Source organism: Elaeis guineensis, chromosome 3 (genome assembly GCF_000442705.2).
Source record: "Elaeis guineensis isolate ETL-2024a chromosome 3, EG11, whole genome shotgun sequence".
NCBI classification, from domain to species: Eukaryota; Viridiplantae; Streptophyta; class Magnoliopsida; order Arecales; family Arecaceae; genus Elaeis; species Elaeis guineensis.
Window position 1 is genome coordinate 85961341 of NC_025995.2, and position 19860 is coordinate 85981200.

The following is a 19860-nucleotide window of genomic DNA, read 5'->3' on the forward strand; positions in this document are numbered from 1 at the left end:
GAAGTTGAGAACTTAAAGCAATCCCTGATGATTGCTGGAACCGAGAGTTCGAAGTCGGAAGAAGTCAGCTTCCTTAGAGCTTCTTTTACCTTTTATTCTATGTATTCCTTTCTTTTCTTATTTTTTTTTTGGCCTTCAAAGACTTTGTAACGCGCACTTTACTAATGAAATGAAAAGAAATTTTTCATTACCTTATCCGTTCTTGCATTAAGTTATCGTTTACGAGTTTCTTTTTCTTCTGTCTTATTCGATGTCGACGTTGTTTGAAGATTCCTGATCGTCGTGGTTGACTCGCCCTTTTTGTTCATGACCGAAGGTCTTTTCGAGGCCATTCAGTTTGACGCTTTCCCGATGTTCGAGCTTGGGGCCCGAACTTCTCGTTACTTTGAGGAAGTCTATTTTCTCCTGCCAGTGTTGGGCTCCCCCTTAGAGACTGAAGATTTTTGACAAGGATTTTCTTCCTCATTGAGACGAGGTCCCTTGAGTCTTGGATGCAGTTCGTTTTTTTTTTATCTCTGGTGTAGCTCGTCGCTTTTTTTTTTTTTTTCTTTCTTTATGTTTGGGTGAGATTTTTTCCTCAGATCCCGACACGATCAATTTCAGCTCATGTTAGGATGAGATTTTTCTCATGTTCCTAACAAGACTGTAGAGGCACATAAGGACCGTTGTAAGGCCTCTCCCCCATCCGGTCTCTAAATAACCGGCCTTCGACTTTGCTCATGTTAGGATGAGGTTCTCCTGTTCCTAACAGGATGTGGGGCGCATAAGGACCGTTGCGAGGGCTCTCCCCCCATCCGGTCTCTAAATAATCGACCTTCACTTTGCTCATGTTAGGATAAGTTCTCCTCTTGTTCCTAACATGACTGTGGGGCGCATAAGGGCCGTTACGAGGGCCTCTCCCCCATCCGATCTCTAAATAATCGGGCCTTCAACTTTGCTCATGTTAGGACGAGGTTATCCTCCTATTCCTAACATGGTGTGGGGGCCATAAGGGCCGTTGCGAGGGCCTCTCCCCCCATCCGATCTCTAAATAACTGGACCTTCGATTTGCTCATTTAGGACGAGGTTCTCCTCATGTTCCTAATATGGCTGTGGGGGTGCATAAGGGCTGTTGCGAGGGCCTCTCCCCCATCCGGTCTCTAAATAACGGGCTTCGACTTTGCTCATGTTAAGACGAGGTTCTCCTCCTGTTCCTAACATTTAGTTTCGATTGTCTGAAGGAGCTACTCCTGTCGTTACAAGCTCATGCCAAAAGAAAAGATATGCATATGAAACTTTTATTTAAGACAAAGTTATTGGTAATACACTCGTAGATTTTTCGAGTCCCTTGATCGTGGAAGGTCTGTTCTCCGTCGGGATCCTCCAGAGATGGTGTTGATGATCTCGATTGGAGGCCGATCTTCAGATGTTCTTCCCTCCTTGGCGGCTCTGGCTGTGGTAGAGCCCTCGATCGATCTTCCCTACCCTCAGACAGGCGTCGGATGAATCTGTCGAGCCGACCTCATTTGATGAGCTCCTCGATTTCGTCTGGAGCTGAATGCACTCCGTGTCGTGGCCGTGGTCACAATGATAGAGGCAGAACTTGTTAGGATTGCGCTTCCGGGGTGTGTGCGCATCCTTTCCGACTTGGCAGCTGCTCCCTGACCTCCATCAGCGCTTGAGCTTTTGGAGCATTGAAAGGACGTAGCTGTGGAACCTTCCTGGGAGAGAGCTCCGTCGAACTCTGCGGTCCAGCTTCTCTGCCTACGAGCCTGGGGAGTGCAGACACGCTTGTGTCCGAGGAGAGTTCGAGAACGTGGCCGAGCTTCACTCGGCCCTTTTTCAACTGCAAGCTTGCTGGAGTCACCTGCCTGCCGCTCCTTCGCGGCCTCCTCGTCCTTCAGCTTGAAGGCTTCCTCTGCTCGGGCATATCCTTCGGTCCGAGCCAGCAGATCAACGAAATCCCTGGGATACTTCTTTTCCAAAGAAAACAGAAGATCGTTCTTTTGAAGACCGCTCTTCAGGGCGGCCATTACAACTGACTGGTCCAAGTTCGGACCTCCAATGCAGCGGCGTTAAAACGGTTAATATAATTCGGATGGATTCTCTTTCCTTCTGCTTGATGTTAATGAGGGACTCCGAACCTCTCCGGGGACGCCGGCTGCTAACGAAATAAGCAACGAACTGATGGCTCATCTGATCAAAGGAGAAGATAGTATCCGCCTTCAGTGCCGAGTACAATTTCTTGCTGCTCCCTTCAAAGTGGATGGAAAAGCTCGGCATAGGATGACGTCTGACGCGCCATGGAGCAGCATCATTGTCCAGAAGGCCTCCAGGTGGTCAACCGGACCGAGGTCCCGTCGTAGCTCTCGAATTGGGGGAGCTTGAAGTTTGGCGGGATTGATTCCTGCATAATCATTTGAGAGAAAGGAGGATCAGTACAGATATCCTCACCATAAGCAGTGGGAGCATAGCGGAGCTCTTCGATCCGCTGGTTCATCTCCTGAAACCTTTGATCCAGGAGATCCTCTCGACTGCGAGTCTCGAGGATCTTCTGGCAGAACGAAGGTAGAGACCCTCGGGAGTGGAATCGTGATCAGACGGTGGGCTCTCTGCCTTCTGCTTCCCTTTTCCAGGGAAGACAGGACGACTGGCCCAAGTGACCCGTCCGGTCGCCGAATTCTAAACTCTGGCGATGCTCTTTCCAGCCGCACTGATGCCTGCGGCTGCTGCTGCATGGCCTGCACTGCTTCGGTGAGGTCCCTGACCTGCTGAACCAGCAAGTCGAACTGCTCCATGCCGACTGTCGTTGCCGGAGGAGCCTGAAAAACTGGAGACGAGCCGGAGCTTGCAGATCTCCCTGAGATCTGGCCGCGAAGGCCGTGGATCGCCTGGTGGATGCCTTTCAGGGAGGCATCAGGTGGAGATCTGGCAGGAGAAGAAGAAAAGATGTTGAAGAAGATGACTGGAGACAGTCCCATTGAGTACTCCTTTAAGAACAAGGATCTTGCAAAGACAGCCCTCCTAGCGCCAATTCTGTTGGTACAAAATTCCGCCGATGCCGAGAAGCTGGAGTCGAGGGGATCGCGTCCACCGTCGGGACCTGCAAGAGAAGTCTAAATCGAAGTTGGGGGTGCTTCGACAAGATCCTCCGACGCTCAAGTCAGTACTCTGCCTCAACAGAAATGGAGCACTCGAATGGATTTTAGCAGAATTTCGAGATAGAGTTTAGAGCTTAGAAAAGAACGTATCTGAAGATCCCTTTTTATAGACGGAGAGCGTAACTGATTGACAGCGATATCTGTAACTGCCTGGTAGTGGGCCGTTCGGGCCACGCGGAGTTTATTACGGAGAGTAGTGGCGTCAAAGGATCGTTCAGGGCCACATGGAGTTTGTTATGGAGAGTGGAGTGGTGTCCATTGTCGCGACTTGCTAGAGAATGGTGGGACCACGTGGAATCTGTTACAAAGTGGAGTGGTGTCCGTTGTCGCGACTTGCCGGAGAGTTCGGACTGGACGACTGAAACTCGACTGGGACGTCTGAGGGAGCGGACTGGCTCTTTGCTTCAGTAATCTAAGAGAGGCTCGGATGTTTCCGAGGTTGCTGACGAGTCCACTGTTGTCGAGTGCCTTGGACGCTAATGCTGCAGACAGAAGTCATTTGCTGTAGAAGCTCGGACGGAGACTTTCTATTGGTGAAGTCCGGTAGAAGTCCGATTGATAGAGAAGTCCGTCTGGAATTTGCCTGATGTGTTAACTCGTCTAAAATTGTCCGCTGGAGAAGTCTGGTTTCATGAGAAATCCGACAGAGGATCGTCCGACAGTGAAATTTGGATGACGCTGTGGAGGTTCGTCCGCTGGAGGAGTCTTGAGGATACTGGGGAACGTCGAACGTTGGAGGAGTCCAGAATTCAATTCTGTTGTAGAAGTTCAGACGGAGTCCGGTTCTTGTAGGAGTCTGAAAGGAAGTCGCTTATTGTAGAAGCTCGGACGAAGACCGGTTGCCGTGGAAGCTCGGATGGAGACTTCTTATTGTAGAAGCTCGGATGAAGTCCGATTGCAATAGAAGTTCGGAGTAGAGATCCGGCCGGTGGATCCCGTCCGTTGTAGAAATTCATCCGGAATCTATCCGCTGTAGAAGTTCGGCTGGGATCCGGCTCTTGTAGGAGCTCGGATGAAATCCGGAAGGCGATCGACCATCGTAGAAACTTGGATGGCGTCTGGTTACTGTAGAAGTCCTGCTGTTGGAGAAGCTCGGTCATTGACGAAGTCCGAAAGAAGTTCGGAGTAGAGATCCGGCTGGTGGAGCCTGTCCGTTGGAGTTTGTCTGTGATCCATCCACTGTAGAAGTTCGGACGGAGTCTGGCTCTTGTAGGAGCTCGGATGAAGTCTGCTTGCAATAGAAGTTCGAAGTAGAATCGATCGTGGCTGAAAGAAGTTTGGAAGAGATTCAGAGGGTAGCCGATCACTGTAGAACAGTCGGCTGATAATGGAGCCCAGTGAGCATTTGGAGCAGTCCGGTATGTGAATGGGGGAGCTCATTATTGAAGAAGTCCGGATGGTATTATGGAAGCTCGGACAGCCAAAGGAGTTCAGAAAGACACCGCACAAGGTCGAAAGCCGGAAGAGCCCTGGAAGAGTCGGCCTTTCACGAACTTCGGCTGAGGGTATTTTATACCCAACAATTACCATTCATTTTGAAAATTCAAAACTTGTGATCCTGAATGCGGAAAGTATCTGTCATATCCACAAAAGCATGCTGCAAATACATACTTTCATAGACAGTACATCAGTACTGCCACCATACAAACAAAATTACTCACCTAGAAAATGACCAGCATCTTTTGGCCACCACCGCAAACTGTACCCAAATATCAAAAGCTTGAACACCAGAAACTACCATACAACATTTACACCTTATCCAGTTAATCCAATCTCTCACCTTGGACTAATGAATAAAGGCAGGCAGGAAATATATTGGTTTTCAAAAGTAAAATTTACAAACAGAAACACAAGAAAATAAAAATTCACTGATTGGCACTTGAATTGCAAATAACCTTGAAAGTAAAACAAAATTAACATAAAACCAATTGGGGCATAGCCCAAGCAGTCCTAGATATGGATCCTGTCGAAGCGTTCCAGGATTTTCATTGGTTGCAGGTTCAATGATGTAGAGAGATTTTGTAATGTAGCATGATGCATAGAAATATGAGGACCTAAATTAAGGCTTCTTGCCCAGGGATGGTAGAGTTTTGTGCCCAGGGAGACCATGGTCTCTTGTATTTAACCTTAAAGGCTAAAATATTTACAAGGACATGCTGTGCACACTCAAGCATGCACGGACACAAGCAAAAGCCTCACACTCTTCATTCTCATTGATGATAACACGTACGTTGTAATCAAGTACATGTTGTGCAAATTGTTCAACCTTAATATTGAATTATGATCAAGTCAGTCTCCTAGGAGTCATTCCATTGTCCAGCATCCACTGACATCCAGGCCAATTCACAAAAGATGCATCTTAACAAAGCTCGATGATGGATTTGCAGTCTCTTAAATGTATGTAAAGCTACATGAAGTCCCTTAGTGCAAAAAATCTTTTAACAAGGTGAGGAACGCCAATCATAAGAAAGCCCCATCACATTTTCATGATACCTTTGAAATGATACTTCATCAATATTCAAATATTTATTACAGTCTAGATACCAAATGTATTCATGTTCTGAACATCAGGAATACAGACATGGGAATCATGAATAAAGACGATACATGTGATACTTGAGTTTTAAATTATTTCCATTCTAAAATTGAGCTGAAAAATTAATATTTAGAGAAGATAAAAAGTGTCCGAGATAAATATTGTAGTTTAAACATATTGATATGGATTCCCATCAGTGTAAGCATCAATTATTTCTTGGAAGTCACTGGATCCATAAAGAGTCGGTGAACTTAGTGGGAGGTTCATCTTCTGATTCTCGACCCTTTAAGAAAGGGAAGAAGAACAAGAAGAAGAAAGTAAAGAAGGTGCAAGTTCAGGCTAGGACAACTGTGCAGAGCCAGGTTCTTTATTACATGATTACTTATACATGCTTAGATTATTTTTTAGATTAGATCTAATTTATAATCTGATTATTAAATCTGAAATTAAAATTTTAGATCAATCACAAACTGCAAGGTTGTCCTGCTGTAAGGTTTACCCCTTACAGTGCAAAGGTTGTCCTAGTTTGTGTGGATCTATCTTTAATCATAAATTTGTTAGATATGATCTAGATTAAATTTATGATTTATTAGATTTAAAAGATGTTTAAATCTGAAATAAAATCTCTTTGTTAATAATTTTTATGCAAAGAAATTATTTAAAGTTGAAATTGTTTCAATTACATGAACCTGTTTAGATTAGATCTAAAGTAGTTTCATGTTTATTTCACTTGCATCTTGATTATGAATCAAACATGCAATATGATTAATAGAATCATATTGTAAAATTGTTTTACAAATATGAAAATGATTTTTTGAAAAGCCAAACCCAACCCTCAGCCCAAAACTTAATTAAGAATTAAGAAGTTGTTTGATTAGGTTCTAGGATTGTGAATTGAAGAACCTAAGACACAAATCATAACACATTGGGTTAATGGGTTAGTGGAAATTAGGTCCATTAATTGGGTTAGACCTATGGTTAGATTAAAGATAGACTTAATTAGAGAATTGACTAAATCTAATCAATTGTTGTCTTAGATTAGGTCAAGGATTCTCTAGATCAATTACAATAGTTGTAGTTGTTCAAGTCCATGTCTTTAACGAGAACCAAATGGACTTGATTCTTGGCTAAGCGGTCTAGCACGAACTGTTAGGTTGATCTAATCGAAACTAATTAAACCAGTTGGTGTCTAAGGTAAATCAGACCGGTGGTTTTTAATTGGGAGCCCGCTTACCTGGCCATTCATGATGGTGTCTAAGGCAAGCTTTGGCAGACCCTCCCACTGATCGAACTTACCTGGCCTCTTGGTGAAATTATGTTTTGATCGGATCACTTGCTTATTCGAGCTGACCCATGTCAGCTAGGTAAATCAGTGTGACTGATTTAGGTGCTCCTAGACCAGCCCTGGTCTCCCTTAAGCTGACTTGGTGAAGCCAGTGGGAGGATCATGATAAGCTGGTTCATCTGACCTCATCCTCTATATTATTTAAATCCTCTAAAATTATTAGGTCCTTAAAATGATAAAGTTATGGAGATAACTGAGTCATAGCCTCCCATTAAGGTGTTTGATAATGAGTCCATGAACTCAATAATCATTGCAGACCCAAAGGCCTGGTGCTTGTTGACTAATAGAATTATCACTCATCATATGACGACTTGGAAGTATCTCTCTAATGGTGGTTAGGTGAGCCAACCAAAGTTGGGCTTAATCATTCGTTGGTTAGATACACCAAGTATGATCATGTTAATGGTTGGACCTAACTGGATCCTTACAGTGGAGGCCAAAGCCTACTGATTAGGTTTCTGGGGCAAAATTAAAATTACTAGAAATTGTTTAGAGAAACAATTGGTTATGAACCTACCCTTAGATGTACATGGGTTGGCCAACCAAAGTTGGGCTTGTGTGCAGTCTAAGTGGATTCTAGTTCCCGCTAAGGAATTAGGGTAATTCCTCGAATTGGAGGTAGAGGCTACCAATTCGAATAAAATAGTGGGAGAAACCTTTTGATTAAAGTCCAAATCTTTAGGTTTAATGAATCAATTACAATACTTGGTTGCTCAACCATCAACAGCTTGACGATTGGCTTTTTGGGACACATTTCCCAACAACTCCCACTTGTCCTAAAGCCACTCGGCACAGTATCTAATACCCATCTTCGACTTATGGTTGTCGAACTCCTTTATTGCCAGGGCTTTAGTGAAGGGGTCGGCTAGGTTCTCCTTTCCATCAATCTTCTGAAGGTCGATGTCACCTCGATCCACGATCTCCCGGACCAGGTGGAAGCAGCGTAAGATGTGCTTCGTCCGCTGATGTGCTTTGGGTTCCTTCGCCTGAGCTATGGCACCAGTGCTGTCGCAGTAGAGCAGGACCGGACCATCGAGGGAGGGTGCTACTCCGAGCTCGTTGATAAATTTCCTCAGCCACACAGCTTCCTTCGCGGCATCTGATGCTGCGATATACTCTGCTTCACAAACAGAGTCTGCCACAGTATGCTGCTTGGAACTCTTCCAGCAGATAGCTCCACCATTCAGAGTAAAGATATAACCCGACACACTCCTGCTGTCATCATGGTCAGATTGAAAGCTAGAGTCTGTGAACCCCACAAGTTTCAGATCTGACTCGCCATAAATCAACCATTGGTCCTTAGTATTTCTCAAATATTTAAGGATGGCTTTAACCACTTTCCAGTGGTTTTCTCCAGGATCAGATTGGTATCTACTCACTACTCCTAGTGAGTATGCCACATCTGGTCTTGTACATGTCATGGCGTACATGATAGATCCCACGGCTGAAGCATATGGGACTCTACTCATACGCTCTCTCTCTTCAGGAGTTGTCGGATAATCCTTCTTAGAGAGAGAAATTCCTTGGCCTATCGGTAGATAGCCCTTCTTGGAATTTTCCATGCTGAACCTCTTCAGCACAGTATCTATGTACATGGACTGGGATAACCCAAGCATCCTTTTAGATCTATCCCTATAGATCTTCATCCCTAGGATGTAGGATGCTTCACCCAAGTCCTTCATGGAGAACTGTGATGACAACCAAACTTTTATTCCCTATAGTGCGGGGATGTCATTCCCGATTAAGAGAATGTCATCCACGTACAAGATAAGGAATACCACAACTGGACCATTTGCCCATTTATAGATGCAGGGCTCTTCTCCATTCTTAATGAAGCCATACGTTTTGATCACCTTATCAAAACGCATGTTCCAACTCCGAGAAGCTTGCTTCAATCCATAAATGGATCTCTGAAGCTTGCACACCTTGGACTCATCTGTGGATGTAAACCCCTCAGGTTGTATCATATACACCTCTTCGGTCAGCTCTGATACCAATTGTAGGAACCAGATCTAGGGTTTCAGGGTTATATCTTGAAACTTTTTCAAGATCATACAGCGGAAGACTAAAATAAATCAAAATTTATTTTCTAAGATCAGAAGATCCCTAGATCTAAGATCTTATTACATGATTATTACATAGCATTAAATCAAAAATTAAAATATATATAAATATAGTATGAACTACATGTTGATCATATCAACATGTTTCTATACTAGCTACATCTATTGTATGTATTAAATAATAGATCAGATCTATTACCTTGCAAGTTAGATGCTCAAACCTCGCTGATCCGAGCTTAAGGATGATGTTGCAAGCCGCACACGCGTCCGGCCTCTAGGAGTCGTCCACACGAGCCCACGAATCTCGATCAGAAGTCCTACTTCAGGAAATCAGCACAGTATGCTAGTACTGCGCTGATCCTTCTTTGATGGTTGATCAGGTGCCTCCTTCTTCTTGATTTGGACTCTTCCAAAGATGGAAAGTAGAAGGAGGAGTTTCAGATCTGAGATGCTCTCAGGAAACTCAAGATGGAAGGAGGAAAGATATGAAAATAAAAACCCTAGAAGAAGACCCTCTTCTTCTTCACGTTTTTCTCTCTAGACACCCAGACTTGCGTCTTTTATATCTCCACGACCCAAAGGTATTTCTCTCTGATTTTTGGATGTCAGAAAGGCCTCTCAAATATATATCTCTCTTTAAAATTTCACGAAGAAACTCGTCTTATATAGAGAGATATGATAGAGTCCTTGTCTAGGTCAAACACCTAGTCAAGGCTTATCCAAACATGGCAAGTAAAGGGACGCCCAACTCTTGAGCACCTCCTTCATATTTTCGTGGATGGATCAACAGAAAAGGGTGCACAATGTAAACCCTAAAAGCCACGAAAATTCCAAAAAAAATTTGGATAAATTCGGTGCAAAATTGAAAGAGTTTTGGATTTCTAAAACTCTATCTCATAGAATTCGAAATCCAAACTTATTCCTTTTAGATTTGATCCAAATCACCTTCCATGTAAGAAAGAAGAGAGGAGACCTTTTGTGAACGTGGGAGAGATCTGAGAGAGGGCTTTTGTCGCACAAAATAAGTGGAGATTGGCGTTGAATAAGAGAAAGGGCGTGGAGAAGGTTTATGTGGTGCAAGGTGGAATCCTAGTCCTACTAGGATTCTGTCTCATAACTTGTTTTAATTTGGTTTCCCAAACCAAATCAAATCAAAATTAGATCAACCCAATTAAAATAGGTCTTAACCCAATTAAGAACCTAATTTAATCAGATTAAATTAGATTTAAATCTGATTTAATTTTCTAATCAAATTAGAAATTAGATTGACCCAAGTCCTAGTTGAACTAGGACTAGTCTTTCCTTGCACTTGGCTTATCCAATAAACCAATTGGACTTGATCCAATCAAGCCCAAACCAAATCTAATTAAATCATATTTAATTAGACTTAATCTCAGCCCATTGGCTTAATCAAATTAAGCTAATTAGCAATCGAATTGCTAATCGATCCTCCTGCAACACTTGCACTGGGTTAAATATCAATCGTATTGATCATCTAACCCTAGAACGATTCTTAATCGTTGATCAACCATCCGATCGGATCATGAACTCTAATGTGTGTGACCTCATAGGTCCGAACCTAAGCCGGTAGCATAGAAACAAATTTCTATACCAATCGAAGTGACCATCTAGCAATGGTACCCGACGTCCGGATAGGTCGAATGTGTAGAACAACATCCTTAGAACCCATGCGGATATAGTTTTCATATAATTCATCCCCTTGACCAAAATGATCATAGGACACCCCAGAGCTCAACTGTCAACTCTGATCAGGTTGTCCACATTGTATTTCAAAATATCAAATCCATCTGATGGATTACCCTGGCCAAGGTTTTGCTAAATTGAAATACAGCGACTCATTCTTCTCCAACTCTTGGAGTGGTCAATCCCATCTCGATCACACTCTGACTTCGCAAGTACTTGACTGTGCCCAGAAGCCTTCCGTCCCTGAATTAGAAATTCAGTTAGTCCAGTACCAAAGCACAGTGAGTTGCTTGCAAGTCAATGAGGCGATCTCAAGTCTAAGGGACATTTATACCTATATCCCATCAGAGACATTCTCGACAGCAGAATGCTCTGGAGTTGGTCACGTTCAATGACGATGTACCCTTACATCTCACCTGTATGCCATACCAGTGTCTCCACACTCCTTGGTTAAGAGGACAACCAACCCATATGGCCTACAGCGACCTATGCTCGATAGAAGCTGTCGTCCTTATTAACAGCCTATCATTTGGTCGTGAACAGTTTTAAGGACTAATCGATAAATCCTCTCTTTATCGAACCTAAATAGTCCTAAGGACTTCATCATAACAACAGAGTTCATTAGAAGATGAAAGCTTATGATGAAAATGCCAAATATATTTTATTTATTAACAAATCAATTACAATACTTGGTTGCTCAATCTATGGTAATCCATGGTAGTTTACTTCAGGCTTTGTCATTCTATAATGAGTGAGGAATGGGAGATAAGACTTGGGCAGCGAGTTCAGTATTGCATCTTTCCCAAGCTGCTCATGCAAGGGAAAGCCGAGCTTGCTCAATCGTTCCATCAGCTCGATCATGTACAATACATGATCAGTGACAGAGGCACCATCCCGCATTTTGGCATTGAAGATGGCACAACTAGTCTTGTGCCTCTCCACGTCATCGGGTGTGCCAAAGGCATCCTCCAACACTTGAAGCATGTCCTTTGGCTGAGCCGTCTCGAATCTGCGACTGAACTCGTCGCTCATAGCAGCCAGCATGATACAGCGCACCGTGGTCCGGTCACTGAGCCACTTCTGGTAAGTGTCTCTGACTGTTCCACGTGCATTGACAGCTGGCTCCTCAGGTGCAGGATCCATTATCGCATATAGGATCCATTCATGCTCCAGGACTATCTTCAACTTTCGGTACCAGCTACCGAAATTGGGTCCCACCAACTTATCCTTGTCCAACAATGATCGGAGCGATAGGGAAGTGGCCATATCTGCACAAAAGCACCCTGCCTCCCCAAAAAGAAAAAACAAGTCTCAAGCTGCTAATAAGCTATATCTTATAGAAGAAGAATTGATAATACCATTCCTTTTTGTGATCACACTCCTTTCCACTTGCAATGAGGCATTCCAGCATTCCCAAGACTGCTGATCATGCATCAAACCACTTCTGACAGATTAAGAACAATGCTACCATTACCTACTATAGCAGATCAAGGGAGTAAATATCCCAGAAGAGAATTGGCTTTATAAATTCTTGAATAAATTTTCCTTCACAAAAGTATGCATTGTTCTTAATTTCTTATAACATTTCTCCAAATCCAATATTTCAAAGTTATCAAGTATGTGAAGTCACTTCCAATGGATTTTCAGATTAAGAATAAAAGCCTACTTCTGTCTCATTTGTTTCATTCAAAATACAAACCTCTTGCAATTTAGCTTGATCCCATTAAACTATGCTCCTATGCAGATGCACATGTTCACACATGACTCCAGAATATATTTGGCTATCAAGTACATGTGATGTCACATGTAAGTGGACAAGTAAAAGAAATGGAAAGGAATGAAACTGTGCCCATCAGTACAAGTTACACAATGGATGTGCAATGCAAGTAGATACAATCTCAGAAGCAGAAATAAAGTTAAAGATGATTACAAACATAACATGACAATTGATATTGCTTACTGTAAATAGTTTGTAGTCAGTTTCATGGATGGAAGAAAGTTGAATGTGACTGATTAAGAACATCCAGAGAAAGCTGACAGAAATAAATTTCAAAAGTATTATAATGCTAAAAAAACACATCACATAAGAACAAAATGACTAAAGGAACTAGCTAAAATTTAAAATTCAACCATCTAGCCCCCCATAACACTGTTTGCATATTTCGTATACTTAACACAAATCTAAATTGCAAACTTCTGTTGAGTGATTAATTTCCATAGCAAATCATACCAGAATGTGCCAAAGCACCTTGCTCATGAAGGTTTCTCTCCATCGTTGCTCCCAGTTCTTGATGGGATTGACCAGTTGACTGGGTTGATGACGAGTCTTGGTCAGGCATTTGAAGCACAGGTTGCTTCGTCTGATTAGATTGTTGTGCCATGGTGCCCATGTTCATATATAAGTTCTTGGAATAAGAAGATTGCAGCATGTTTGGCCCACTATAGTTCCACCATGATGGGCAATTAATTAGACAATTAGCTGTTGAATGAACCGAGCTTTGCTCAGAGTCTTTGTTGCTAAGGTTCTGCATCTCAAAAGCCTTTATATTTCCAGGTGGTGACTCTCTTTGACAAACACACGCACCAAAGCCCTATGGATCTCAAATTCCTCTTGTGATTACTTCACTCCTGTTAATGATAACTGAGTTATTCAAAAATATGGTAAATTGAGGGAAAGATGAGAACATCTGCTAGAAGCATCAAAAGCCACTTTCACTAAAAAGTTTTTTTTGCAAAAGTGTTAACTTTTCTCCTCAACAGAATGCACATGAACTAATACATAATTACCGGTAAACCTTATATTCTTAACCAGCTAAATTAGTAAGTAATTCTAAAAAACAACAAAGGGGTAAAGGATAATATAATAAAACAGGTAGAATTACAGATATATCTTCTATTTAAGAAAATATATATATACAACATGATAAGAAGTTGAAACCAAATACAATCAGAAATGGTACTATGTGCTACCTATCAATATGTACCAGGTTGGTGAAAACTTATCACCAAAAATATAGAAAAAGGGTGTAGACTTTTTTTTTCTATTCCTTTCTCACGAAACTTCTCACTGACATTTTAGAGATGATAAAAGCATGTTTCCTTTCTATCATTATCCAAACCAGTCGATGCACCAGCCTTCATCCAGCATGCTAGAGACAAACAGGGAGATTGTACACAACTCCAAAAGTCCAGAAAAAGGGTCTCAAAAATCTGGAAAACAGACCTAAAAATCTGCAATGCATGGAACAAGAAAGAATATCCTGATGTACTCTACGACAAAAGGTACCAAAATAGTCACCAAAAATATCGACAAAGGGAGTGAAATTTTTCCTATTCCTTTCTCCATGAAACCTCTAACCAACATTTTAGAGATGATAAAAGCATATTTCCTGTTCTATCACCGCCCAAACCAGTTGATGCACCAGCTTTCCTCCAGCATGCTAAAGACGAACAACAAGAGATTGCACACAACACCAAAAGTCCATCAAAAGGGTCTCAAAAATCTAGAAAACAGACCTAAAAATCTGCAATGCATGGAACACGAAAGAATGCCGTTATGTACTTTTCTATAGAAGGTACAAGATAAATCCTCGTGCAAGATAGTCAACTGGAAGACTGGACCCACAGAATTTATAAGGAAAAAAAAATCTTAGAGTTGAGAACTCCCCTCCCCTTCAAAGGTCAACAAAGAATTCAGTGTCCATGCAGCAGGTGTGGAAACATTTCATCACAAATTTCCCTTAAGGCTTCCAAACTTTCTTTTCTTTCAAATCATGAGGAAAAATGAGCTTGAAGGTCATCGAGATAAAACAAAGTTCCTCATTCCTCAATTTTTCCTTCTCTAAGAAACAACTTGCCAAACCAATGAATTGCCTATTACAGTCTAGCAGTTATGAACTAAAGACTTCTAAATCCTCCTCCAATTACTTCTATTCTTCTACCCACAAAAGGCAATGAAGACCCCTCCAAAACCTTATATTCTATTATAAGAAAAAAACTCCAGTTTCCAAATGCCATTTCTAAGGCTTGAGAGTGAATAGTTACACATGCCACCCCATCTCACATCATAACTCATAGCCCCATTCACTTTTTATTCTAACATTAATCAACCTAGTCTATGGGTTCTTTTTTCCCTTTATTGTTCAAAGCCCATCTGAAGTAACAGGTCAATCCATATAGTAATGTCATATATCTCAAATCACTCTAATTTAATTCTATCCCTGCCATTCAAATGAATTATGCTAGTTCAGTCATTACTCCTAAATCAAGGCAGCTGCATAGAATGCTTATAATAATCATTCCATGCCTCCTATTCTTGCCACCAAAAGCACGCAATAACAACAAGAGATTTTCTGCAAGGTACCATATACAAATACCCAGGAGCGACCAGGACCTCAGAGATCTCTGTTTATCTACATGCAAGTTATGTTGACCATGGTCAGAAGTTCCTCCCCCTTCTATCACTACAGTATGTTGAGCCACAAAATGTTATAAATTCAGTAAATATGTGAATACATTCATATTCCATGATTGAAGCCTCATGTCTAATATGCAACTTCAACAGATTATTTTATTTCTGTAAAGATATTATCCAATAAAAATATGAACAGATAGTTCTCAGTTGCCACCAAGGATAACCAGATGGTCTTTAGATATGAAGATGTATCATCTCCCCCCATTGCACTTTAGGGTCATGTAGCACAAACTTCCAACTCTCTTGCTTCATCATAGAACAGTTAATACCAAAGATAAAGAGAATGAGACTACAATAAATAAGAAAAGAAGCAAAAAATAAAAGTTCTCGTCTCTTGCTTTATACTTCATAGCGTAAAAAAAATCCCAAGCCAATTTAGAAAACATCAATATTAAAACAAGGATTTAGTGATTTACAGTTTCCCAACACTTTCTTCAATCTCATAATACAATATATTCTCTTTCATAAGGGACTCAAGCACCCCTTGACTCCTCATAATGCTAACCTCAATCATCTATCCCTGAAAATATTTTCCTTTGCCTTATGTTTAAATGAGCTTCTTGGTCTTCTCCTACATATAGAATTGTATGCTTCCCACATGTAAAGTAATGCCTTCATTGCAGGTGCAGATGAAGTTTACATTCAAAAAGCTAACATATCGCAGGATTATGCCTCAACAGAATCATCCTCCCAAATTTTGGGGTGATTCAGAAGCTGCCTGTAAATACACAACCACAATCTCCTGACAAAAATTTGTAATACAGAAGACTAATAGTCATTTTGTCGATCAATTTAATTTCCCCTTAACAACATTTTCACCTTACTCATAGCTTGTCATCAAGTCAAAATTCACTTTGCTCAACATCGTACAGAAAAGCTAACATTTAGATATAATTAATACCTCCAATGTAGCTAGGTTACCTTTTCAAACATTTTGAGCTTATTAGTAAACACCAAGATATGTTCGTGAAGCAATGCAACTACATGCAATAAATGAGCAGGAAATAGCCTAAATCATGTGCCTTGAAGAGGAACAAAAAAATGCTATATACATGTGACACAGCTTTGTGTCAGTGACTGAAGAGTTAGAAAAAAGGACCTTATGAAACAACTAGATTCTTAAATTCTTGCATAATATCCACCTAGATATCTGATGACCCATTCCAAAAATCAGATTACCTCTGAGAATTATGGATTTACCCAATTCTATCCTGTCTACTTCATTCCATCAGTTCTATAGTTAACTTAGTTCCCATGGTACTAAAAAATTAGACAGATTTCTTCATGGCAACACTGAGGATGTCAGCAAATCATCGCTTTTAACATCAGCACTGCACTCTCGCTTCTTCATTTTATCAAACATCCACTTTATATGATCAGCAAACATTTGCGGAATTGCCTCACCTTTTAACTGTTTCAAGGAGAAGACAGAGCATGTGAATTCAAACCAAAACCATAGCAGCCATAAAATAAAGAGAGGAAGGTAGTAAAATTTCTGTGCTACAGATAAAAATTCTAGATGAAGCAGAAAATCTTTCTCTGAGATTGGCAGAATAAATATCCGGGACTTAAGCAAACTTCCAACGAAACAATCAAGTTCCTGCTCAAAACTTCCAGTCCAAACAACCAAATCCTGCAGATAAACCTCTTTCTCAAATTGAATTCCAGCAAGGAATCCCTCAAGCAGTTCAATCAAAATCACATCCAAATTTAAAATCCCCACATCCAGTACAAACAATCGCACCAAACCCAAGCAAAAAAATCGCACGCCTAATTCTCTAAATCCATAAAAAATAACCTACTGTACTGAGAAGAAATCCAAGCCCAAACACCCAAAATGGTTAACAAATTAAAAAAAAAAAAATCGTTCTTCACAAACCAAACCCCATAACCCAAATCACAAAATCCCGCAAAACCCATATCACCAACATCAAACAATCACCCAAAACAATTCCAACAGAAATATAAACAGAAAACTAACATACCCTACCCATCGTCTGTAGCAACCCAGATCAAAGAATCAGACATAGAAGAGATTCTATCCGAAAATACAGCTAATGATAGCAAGAAAAAAGAGACCAGAGAGAGTGAGAGAGAGAGGATAATAGTGCGTGGGACAGTAGAGAACCTTTCAAGGTGGGGGAGTCATGTCTCCTAGCTTGAAACCCTCGGCTTGCATCAGTCCTCTTCTCCTCCTCTCTCTCTCTCTCTCTCTCTCTCTACTTCTCGCCTGCTGCCACCCCTCCGACCTATTTCATCTTTTCTAGCCTTGGCTCCATTCTACCTTTTCATCTCCCATTAGAAAAAAAGGTTTAGGTATGTATATATAAATAAATAAAATAAAATGATTAAAATAAACTTTCTCACCTAATGGGCAACGCCACGCTCGAAAGCCACTACAACTCACTTTCTCTCTCTTCTTTTTCTTTCCTAAAATAAATAATAATGTTGAGTCACGAAGTCACGATCCTTTTTTTTTTTTTATGATACATTTATTTAATTTTTTTGGTATATAACTCACGATCCTGTTTACAAGCTAACTAGCCGGGATCTCACCACCTTGGCATGCAGGCTCGCTTGGTCCCCACTTTGTGATGTAATTAATTAATATTAACTTATTGTTGTCATTATTAATATAACTTGTTGCCGAAAACTATATATTTAACCATCATAAGTGCCATCTTATTGTATTTATTGCTAGATATTTATTGGATATGATGCAGTTTTGGCTGTGCAGTGATGTATCTACGTTATAATGATGCAAAATGGCAAGATTCTAGAAGAGATGGAGGCCCGTCACCCACATGCTTTGGGTTTTGATGCATCTTTTCTCCCTATCGAGCTAAAGGAGCATGCGTCAATAATTTCTTTATGTCCGAAGAAAAGTATGAGAATTCACTAGAAGTGGTTGACCAGGTGTAATTAGATCCTGTAATGAATAAAAAAATGAATAATTTTTATTCTAATTATTTGATTGAGGTATCTCATTCTCCTTTTAATTTAAAAAAAAAATAAAAATATTTAATATTCTAAAATTCAATTTCTATTCCACCTGAGGATTCAAATTCAATTCGGATTTCGATTTCAAAATCAATCATGAATTAAATATGTCAGAGGATATAGTCATTTCGATTCTAATTCTAATTCATTCTGATATTGATTTTAATTTCGATTCCAATCACGGATTTAATATGCCTTGGGTGAAAACATTGGTGTGCTTTAGTATATAGGGCACCTAAAAGTTTATTGATCAAAGGGTGTAATAGTTTTCCATATTTTCTTACATAGCGTATATATAAAAATTATGTAAATATGAATATTTTCAACATAAATCTAATATATCTTATAAATAGAGCACAATTTTGCAATGCAAACTACATTGCTAATGCTAAGAAACCTTACTTTGAATCCTCTGCTAGATGATTTTTAGCAACTCAATCAAGAGGTGGATGAGAACAGAGTGTTGCTACATGGTCTATTTAATCAGCATGATCTCAAGACATATGACTTTTTTTCTGTCCGGTGAAATCTAGCCCGGTATTTGCAGGTCTTATTAATAAAGTCCAATGGATAAGCGCCGCATCATACAATGAACGTTGTTGTAGTTATTTTGCATCCAAAGTCATTAGGTCATCCAGAATGTCTGGATATATTGTTTTGTTATATTTTTATTTTCCCATGTAATAGCTTTTCAGATGATCCGTGACATAACATCTGCCGCCTTGAAAGCGAAACAGTACCAATAGCATTAAAACAAACATGGGAAACAGGAGAATAGTCCTTTGCCTCCTTTTTCTATTTTTTCCTTTAATCCAATCATATGTTTGGAAAAGCCTGTATTTACCTAATCAAAGGCATGCATCAACCTTTTCTTTTCTTTTCTTTTCTTTTTTTTTTTTTTTTTTTTTTTGGGCAGGGTATGGCAAGGCATGCATCACCTTCGAAAAATATGGAGAACATGTTCCCTTGTAAATAGTTTGGTAGCTCGGGCTGTGAATGAAACAAGTTTTTCCTAAAATCAAGATCGGCTCAATATGTACACAGGCTTATTTGGACTCATTCAATTAAGAAATAAGTTTCTTTATAACTCGGTTCATAAATAAGATAATTTTGAATGATTTTTGCTCTAAACATATGAAAACCTTGGACTTCCAGATAAGAAAATGAACAAAGTTTCAGCATGTGTATGAAGTAGGCCTCGAGTTTGAATGCACATCAGTGTAACAAGTCGAACCCTAGCAACTCAGAACTTGGCTCATCTTATTTATAATCCAATAATTGATGCTCTTGGATGTTGATCAGATTTTAATGTTTCAAAACTAATGCGATCAATTTACATGTGTCTCATCAGCTTATACAAGGGTTCGTCAGGGCTGAGGTTGAGATTGGGTCAATCAACCTTATCCATCAAGCTAAGAGTGCTTGACTTTACTCCTGCCAAAAAAGGTGTGACATAATACCTCTCTTGATTAGTAAATCATGTAAATACTATTAAAGTCAAAAAGCACATTAGTCATTTTAGTAAAGTTAGAGGATGTGGTTTATCACTATGATGTAATTTTCTTTACCACCACGTTTGGGTGGGGTGGGGAGGGTGC

General features: G+C 40.4%; 1 protein-coding gene across 6 annotated transcripts in view; it reads right to left on the reverse strand.

Annotated features, from left to right (window-relative positions):
• LOC105041877 (nuclear transcription factor Y subunit A-4) overlaps positions 1 to 17545 on the reverse strand; it is a 28482-nt gene extending 10937 nt beyond the window's left edge. The window contains exons 1-3 of one of the 6 annotated variants that reach the window (XM_029263585.2): positions 17391 to 17545; positions 16463 to 16673; positions 13019 to 13416 (exon numbers count right to left, since the gene is read on the reverse strand). In XM_029263585.2, the coding sequence (XP_029119418.2) occupies positions 13019 to 13319 (301 nt within the window). In that variant the 5' untranslated portion in view covers positions 13320 to 13416; positions 16463 to 16673; positions 17391 to 17545. Of the gene's footprint in view, positions 1 to 12146; positions 12233 to 12748; positions 12822 to 13018; positions 13417 to 16441; positions 16674 to 17247; positions 17353 to 17390 lie in introns of those variants that run through there. The other 5 variants (XM_010918938.4, XM_073253897.1, XM_029263589.2 and 2 more) reach the window with 5 other exon arrangements.
• Positions 17546 to 19860: the final 2315 nt, after the last annotated feature.